We start from the raw sequence: 7,231 nt of genomic DNA on the forward strand, positions 1-7,231 counted from the left end.
ATTCAATAAAGAAGTTATTTATTATAATAAGTTTTATAAACTTATATCTAGTTTAAAATATAATAATTTATAAAAAAAAGTAAATTTATAAAAAGGAAAATAATTTATAAAATAAGTAATTTATAAAAAATATTATATTTAAGATAAAAATTTCGTTAATAACGAGAAATTTAGGAAATGAAATATTGCAATTCTAGAAGGATATAATCCTTTAATTCTCAGTCTTGTGCAATGGGCGGTTGCTTTTCCAGGTGGCTAATCAGCGGCCATCTCGCCTCGAGCTGTTCACGCCCGTTCGTCAATGCGAGCGGTTTGGGAATCGGGGCTAAGCGAGGGGCCCGATTCGCTAATAAAAAGGCCTAATTTTAAAACAATATATAACTTTCTAATAAAAGGCAAAAGCCAAATTTTAATTAAATAAAAGACATTAATACTTATAAGAAACTTAGATGAATATTACTTAGATTAAATTCTATTAAAGATAAAAAGATTTATATAATTATATATTTTAAAAAACTATTTTATAATGAAAATTATATATAGTTCTAATAAAAGGCTTTAGTTAAAATTACTTAAATAATATTACTAACTAAATAACTTTTAATAGATCCTACTAATAGAATTATTAATTTATTAATTTGAAAATATTATAATATTTTCAAAATTCGCTCGTATCCGACCTCGGATTTATGAACCGGAGTTCGCTTAAGTAGGCGACTAAGCAATCGGGCCCCTCGCTTAGCCCCGATTCCCAAACCGCTCGCATTGACGAACGGGCGTGAACAGAGCCCCTATTCGCTTAACCTTGCCCTCGGACAAATCTAGGTACCCTTGGACGATGAGAGCTAGATCTAGATCGTATTTCTATTCTTATCTGATTGCAGACAAGACTGAAAGAGGAGTGCATGGACTTGGCTCCGTACCTGCTCTTCCGACTTTGCAAAGGCTTCACATTCGGCTAGGCTTTCGCGCCTGGTTTGTTTATATTGCCCTGCGTTATGATTTGTTTATCCTGTAATTGAAATCGAGATATATTAGCGTCAAAACTCGTCCTTATCTCCCCTTTGTAAATTAAGGTTGCCATGTTTTGACGTAAAACGGTTCATGAGCGCTTGATGGCTGCCACTGAAGTATCCTCGGGCTTGGGTTAGCGAGGATCACTTTAGATTCGAGATGGTTGTAACACCGCGACGCTCTCGGACTTTAAGGTGCTCAACTACTTTGGGTGAACAGCTTGGATAGAATTTTTCGAGTGATTAGAACTCCCCCAGGCTCTCCACCATGCAAGTCCTACCAATGCGGCGTCTTGTCCCCACTTTGGGTTAAGCTTAACACTGTTGAGCTCTAGAAGTTCTGGATAATATCCCGGGAAAATATTACGCCCCTGCCACTTCCCCTTTGAGCGTTCGGGTGGGTTTAGCTGCATCTGCACCCCCCTCATCTGAACTTCAAGCTGGCGAACGATCGTGTCAACCTTGTATCTCACCCCACATCTTACTTCCGCAATGCCGCATCAAAAAGGCGCAGCAAGGCCCCGAAAGTAAACTGCTTAAATATGGATGAGGTTGTGATTGGGCGTGTTCGCTCCCAAGATCAATGCCGGCTCCCAGCTCAGGTCGCCAGCTCGATGATTCGGTCCGCAATGAGCACTGACGTTCCAGCCACAACGATGGGTCTTGCACGAAGAATAAGGTTTAACAATTTTAGATTATTTTCCAAATGATCTATACGAATGACAGAAGTATAAATATTAGAAGACGTCTATGGAAGCTGTGGAGATTGCGATGATAAAACGATCAACGGCGTCAGTTTCAGAAAGTCGACGTCTCCTCTGGCTGGCCAAAAATCTCACTTGAGAGGATCGGCTTGATAGCAACATGAGTCCCCTTGTGCCTCCTCTTCTCATTGTTCCTCGGTGTGCTTCCCCTGGTGGCAGCATACCCTGAAGTTATTCCGGGACCCGGCATGCCATCACTCAAGTCCTTCAACCTCACTTCCGAGCAGCTGTACAACATGCCCTTCAAGCCCATTGGTACAGCAGCGCCCCACATATATTATTAACCACGAAAACTAACAAACTTGCTCCCGACAGATCCGGGAATGTTCGAATTACACAAGCGCACGGCAGAGTTCAACTCGGTATGCACGGACCAGGCCAGCAAAGGCGCTCCACAAGGTGATATCATGAGCTGCTACAACTACCTGAACAACGTGAACAAAAATTGTGCCGTAACAGGCGGCAATAATATGGAGCAGGTGTTTTGCACCGCGGGTAACGCCATGGTTGTCGGCATGAACATTGGTTCCGTATTTGGAGGGACGAGTTCCAGATGGTGCGAAATCATTTTTTCCATTATATACCACAGCACAAAGGTTGAGAAAGAGCTGACAACATCGAAATTGTGCAGTGACTATGTCGCGTTTGCTGTTCGTTGGCCCTACATTAATTGTTTAAAGGCTGTTCCATTTCAGAACAGCGCACTTGTAGCAACTGGTGAGTTGAACCGAAGTAGAGTCGAGAGAGAAGAAAACTGACTGGGGGTTCAGGATCTTGTGCCGCGTATGGGAATGGAGCGTTGAGGGTGGACACTGCTTTGGTAGGCAGCGAGTGAAGCTGTGAAGAAGAAGAATTGATGCCATTGGCGTTGAGGAAAGCAATTAAATAATGGCAGAAGAAAGATTTGGAGCTCAAATCGAGAACATTTCTCCCTGGTCCCGTCCCAGTGAGGGAGTTCCAATATGCGGGAGCGGCACGAAGAGACGGGCATGCAATTTCAACCATGCGATATATGTATCGATAAGCAGACAAAACCAATTTCGAAAGCATTGTCTATTGAAAGGCTTTAAGGAATAAATAATTCGTTATAGATGTTTAGATTTCGTCAGGGGAGAAACGGTGGTGGGACGGCGGGGTAGCGGGGTACAGCACACTGCGACATTGTCAGCATGCCAAGGTTTGCTTGGCTCCAAGAGAAGCTTTCCTCAAGCCTCCAAAGGTAAGGCCCCGTACTCTGGCTTGAGCAAAAGAAAGCGCAGTAATTTGTCAAAAAGGGCAAATTCGATGAGAGAGACAGTGGAGGAGACGGGATATGCCAGAATCATCGACACGTGTTTCGAAAGGGTGGTTGGGGAAGTCTCGCACGGGCCTGCGTTCAAGCTTCTACAGGGCTCGATTTCGAAGCCATGAGACGCCACGATGGTATACAACTTCCCAAAGTAGAGAATATTGTCACTGGTGACCTGTGAAAGCATTGCGTGCATCAATTGGCTTTAAAGCCTCACAGGCGCCGCTGTCCATCTTCGCGGACTCCGGTTGAGAGAAACGTTCAATGCAAAAAGTCTGGACCCCTACAGGGCTGGGGGTGGCAGCGATGATTTGCTATGCATGCTCGAACTTGCAGAGCCTCGATGACCACAAACGCCACCATGCGGGATTGTGGACGGTGGGGGATCAGCGCTATCCTTTTCTCAGCCAAGTTCCCGAGGGAGTGCAAAAGCAATTGACCCCTCCATGCCAATCATCCCCTCAATTATTCCACGTGCTGTTCCTGTCCCTGTCCATCTCCAGCTTTTCCGCCCACAGCTCATCCCCAAATCTCACCCCACTAAAGCATGCTCCTCGTCCGAAGAAGCTTGATTTCCCTGCAACTTTAAGGCACACTGCACGAATGACATGCTCGGGCATATCAATTGGCGATGACTTCATTTTGGAAGCTCCCTCCAAGGGTCCGGACCGTCATTGCTCCTCCTCGGAATCTCCTCACGGGTACCAGCTGAGATTCTTCGTCCTAAATGGCGACATGTAGGGCCTGATGGCTTGCTGCAGTCATAGCTGTTGTGGGAACGTTGGACCATGGACGGGAACCGTACGAGATGGAAGCTAGAATGATATGATATAAGAGCTTCTCGAGTTCCGCAAGCTATTCATGCAAGAACAAGGCAACTGATCCACCTCACACAATCATGTACACCAAGACTCTCGCTCTCGTTGCAGCCTTGGCTGGCTGTGCTGTCGCCAACACTGACAATGACAAGGTCTACAAGTACGTTGTAACCTTCAGCATTGATGGTATGCACGGTAGCGATGTCGAGAAGTGGGTTTCCCTGAGCCCTAAGTCGACAATCGCTTCCTTGCTCAAGACCGGCTACGAGTACACCGATTGCTACACCAGTGCACCCTCGGATTCCTATCCTGGTGTCGCAAATTTCGTGACAGGCGGCAGCCCAAGAACCACTGGTACATGAGCCTCCGTTCCTCGATTGGTTTCACAAGCTGACAAATTTAGGTATCTGGTACGATGATGTTTACGATCGATCATTCTGGCCTCCTTACTCCACGAGTGGCAAAAACTGCTCAGGCCCGCCAGGCGCTGAAGGTATGATGTTTTGACGCGAGTATCTGAATCCCTGACTGACACAAGACAGTCACCTATGACGAAACCAAAGACTACGACTGGACAAAATTGTGGTCCGGCGGCATCGATCCAGCCAACCTTCCTCAGTCCAAGATTGAAGGAGTGTGCACGTGGACATATCCTCACCAACGTATCCGCGTGAACACCATCTACGAAGTGGTTCACGAGTCAGGAAAGCAGACTGCTTACACTGATAAGCATCCTGCTTATGACCTGGTCAGAGGGCCATCTGGAAAGGGTCTCAGCGTTGGGTACTTCCCGGAGATCCAATCGTTTGATACCACAAACGTCACCCAAATTATCGGGTATGATCAATTGCACGTCGACAGTTGGCTTGCCTGGGTAGATGCTACTGAACTTGTCAACTCCGAGGTCCAAGAGAAATTGACTGGTATTCCCACACTGTTCGGTGGCAACTTCCAGGCTGTCTCCGTTGCACAGAAGTCCTATGGCTATGTTGCTGGCAGCCTTGACTTCACACCCGAGCTCGTCAGGGCCTTCACTTTCGTGGATGATTCCATCGGCCAGGTTGTCGCAGCTCTGAAAGCCAAGGGAGTCTTTGATGAAACCCTGATCGTGATCGCTTCCAAACATGGCCAGGCACCAATTGACCCCACATTGTACGGAAAGATTAGCCAGCACATCTTCCAGACTGACGTTGGTGTTCCCGTCGACTTCATCACCACTGATGATGTGGCCCTCATCTACCTCACCGACCAACGCGACACGGACAAAGCTGTTGACATCTTGAACGGCCTCCGCCAAACTTTGAAGATCGAGGATATCATCTCTGGCGAGCGTCTCATCTACGAAGGGTACGGTGACCCCACGAAAGACCCCGCTGTTCCTGACATCATTGTCGCTCCCGAGAAAGGCATCATCTATACCACCAGCACTAGCAAGATCGCTGAGCACGGAGGCCTGTCAGATGATGACCGCAAGGTCGCTTGCATCGCAAGCGCCACGAACCTAAAGAAGACTGTCTTCGATCACCAGGTTCATACTAACCAGTTTGCTCCTACCATCTTGCAAGCACTTGGCTTGGACCCCAAGGCCTTGAAGGGTGCTGTTGCTGAGGGCACCAGAATTATCGATGGTTTTTAAAGAAGGGGAATGGAGGAGAGGAGGATAATGCAGATTGATTTGGCTTCCTAGAAGTCCATACCCTATTCTAATTCTTCAATATGACATAATGATTAATAAACCCCTAGGTTATTCCGATGAATAAAGACTTCATTCCATTGTTCTTGTTGCTTTGTGAGCTATTGAGAGTCAAATTGTGATTCCAACCAAAACTTCAGAACAACTTTGCCCAGAGAAAAGTTGAGGTGAGCGTCCTGCGTGGCAGGGAATGGCCCCTGGATTATTCGGACGTAACATTGGGAGTGGAAGATGATACAGCTTTGAAGTGTGATATTGCCGATTGCAATGGCGGGGACCTTGATTCTATCAACAAGGCTTGGGACGATCTCGTCGAAACCAAGGGCTTCTCTCGCTAGGAGTGGAGCCTGTATGACTATGAGACGGCTGAGGGGCCGGCAGACATCGAAGATGTGATGCAGATATTTGGCGGCGGGGGTTTCGATACCAATGGCTTCGGCCGAAATGGTTTGGACGAATACGGTGTACATTTCTCTCGAGTCCATCAAGTTTGGGATCTGGACGATGATGATATGGCGAAATTTGTGGAAAGAAGCACGGTGGAGCGAATCAAGGACAATATGAACGCCTTCTTCTTGGAGGAAAAGCTGTCCGGTGCCGCAGCCGTGCTTCCTATTATAGGCACCGAAGTCCTGGCGGTCGTTTAAGACAGCAGTTTAGACAGATCGGGTCGTGTAAATACATACCTCACACAATACAGTCCAGTATTCAGTGTGCGAAAAAATTAATCAGATTAATTGATTAATTCATGAATATTCATGAATAGCATGAATAGAATTTGATTAACGTGATACTTATGTAATTTGATTAGATTAGAATAATTAATCATGATTATTCATGAATACATTAATTGATATACACGTGACTACACCACGTGATAGTCTAGCCTAATTAAGTAAGGTTCTTGCTCTAGCACTGCCTTAGCGAGCTTTTCTCTCTAGAAGCAGGTAGCACTAGAGCCTGATCCTTACCTAATATGGCTAGCCTGTCACGTGCTACGGTCACGTGTACATTAATCAAGTTATTCATGAATATTCATGATTAGCTTAATTAATTCGTGAATAAAATATGATTAACGAGAAAATTTCATGAATAGATTAGATTAATAGCCATTAATCTAATCTAATCTATTCATTTCTCACACTGACAGTATTCAGGGGCTGCTCTCGCTTAAATTGTGCTCAACCCAGAAAATGAAAGTTCTTCCCTACCTTTCATCCCTACCTCCAGCCATGCCAAAAATAGTTCATTAATTATATCTGCATCGCTCTCTTTTTCTCATTTATAAAGAGTGATCAGCTGTCCACTTCCTTGGGGGGAAATAGACACGGGGCTTCATGTTTCAAGAGGTAGAGCACTTGGACAACCGTGGACTACTGTAGGCTTTAGCTCCCCACAAGACTGACGACTACGCCCTGACCCTGATCTTTCTTTTTTTTATAAAATTTTTTTAGCTTTTCCTCTCCATTTCCCTGCAAACGCGTCACCATCCACCAGCTCGCAGTCAACGACTTCGGGACCGAGTCACCGAACGGACTATTCCCAGATTCCAGTGACGCGGCGCTCTCGAAAGTGGCTGAAAAGCTCGACTCGCGGATATGGCAACGGCTTGGACCCAGCGACCCCACATCTGTACGCCCCTTAATCTTGATCGA

General features: G+C 46.0%; 2 protein-coding genes across 2 annotated transcripts; both read left to right on the forward strand.

Moving 5' to 3' along the window:
* Positions 1 to 2,013: 2,013 nt before the first annotated feature.
* K444DRAFT_623674 (uncharacterized protein) lies at positions 2,014 to 2,612 on the forward strand (the record flags this gene model as incomplete). Its single annotated transcript, XM_024882305.1, has 3 exons — positions 2,014 to 2,032; positions 2,093 to 2,494; positions 2,548 to 2,612. The coding sequence occupies 3 exons, from the start codon at positions 2,014 to 2,016 to the stop codon at positions 2,610 to 2,612; spliced, it is 486 nt and encodes a 161-aa protein (XP_024744420.1).
* Positions 2,613 to 3,854: 1,242 nt separating this feature from the next.
* K444DRAFT_17210 (type I phosphodiesterase/nucleotide pyrophosphatase) lies at positions 3,855 to 5,645 on the forward strand. The gene is made up of 4 exons (XM_024870745.1): positions 3,855 to 3,965; positions 4,036 to 4,237; positions 4,287 to 4,376; positions 4,426 to 5,645. Exons 2-4 carry the CDS (start codon positions 4,072 to 4,074, stop codon positions 5,517 to 5,519), a joined length of 1,350 nt encoding a protein of 449 aa, XP_024744421.1. The 5' UTR covers positions 3,855 to 3,965; positions 4,036 to 4,071; the 3' UTR covers positions 5,520 to 5,645.
* The last annotated feature ends 1,586 nt before the right edge of the window (positions 5,646 to 7,231 follow it).

Source organism: Hyaloscypha bicolor (genome assembly GCF_002865645.1).
Source record: "Hyaloscypha bicolor E unplaced genomic scaffold K444scaffold_10, whole genome shotgun sequence".
NCBI lineage: Eukaryota > Fungi > Ascomycota > Leotiomycetes > Helotiales > Hyaloscyphaceae > Hyaloscypha > Hyaloscypha bicolor.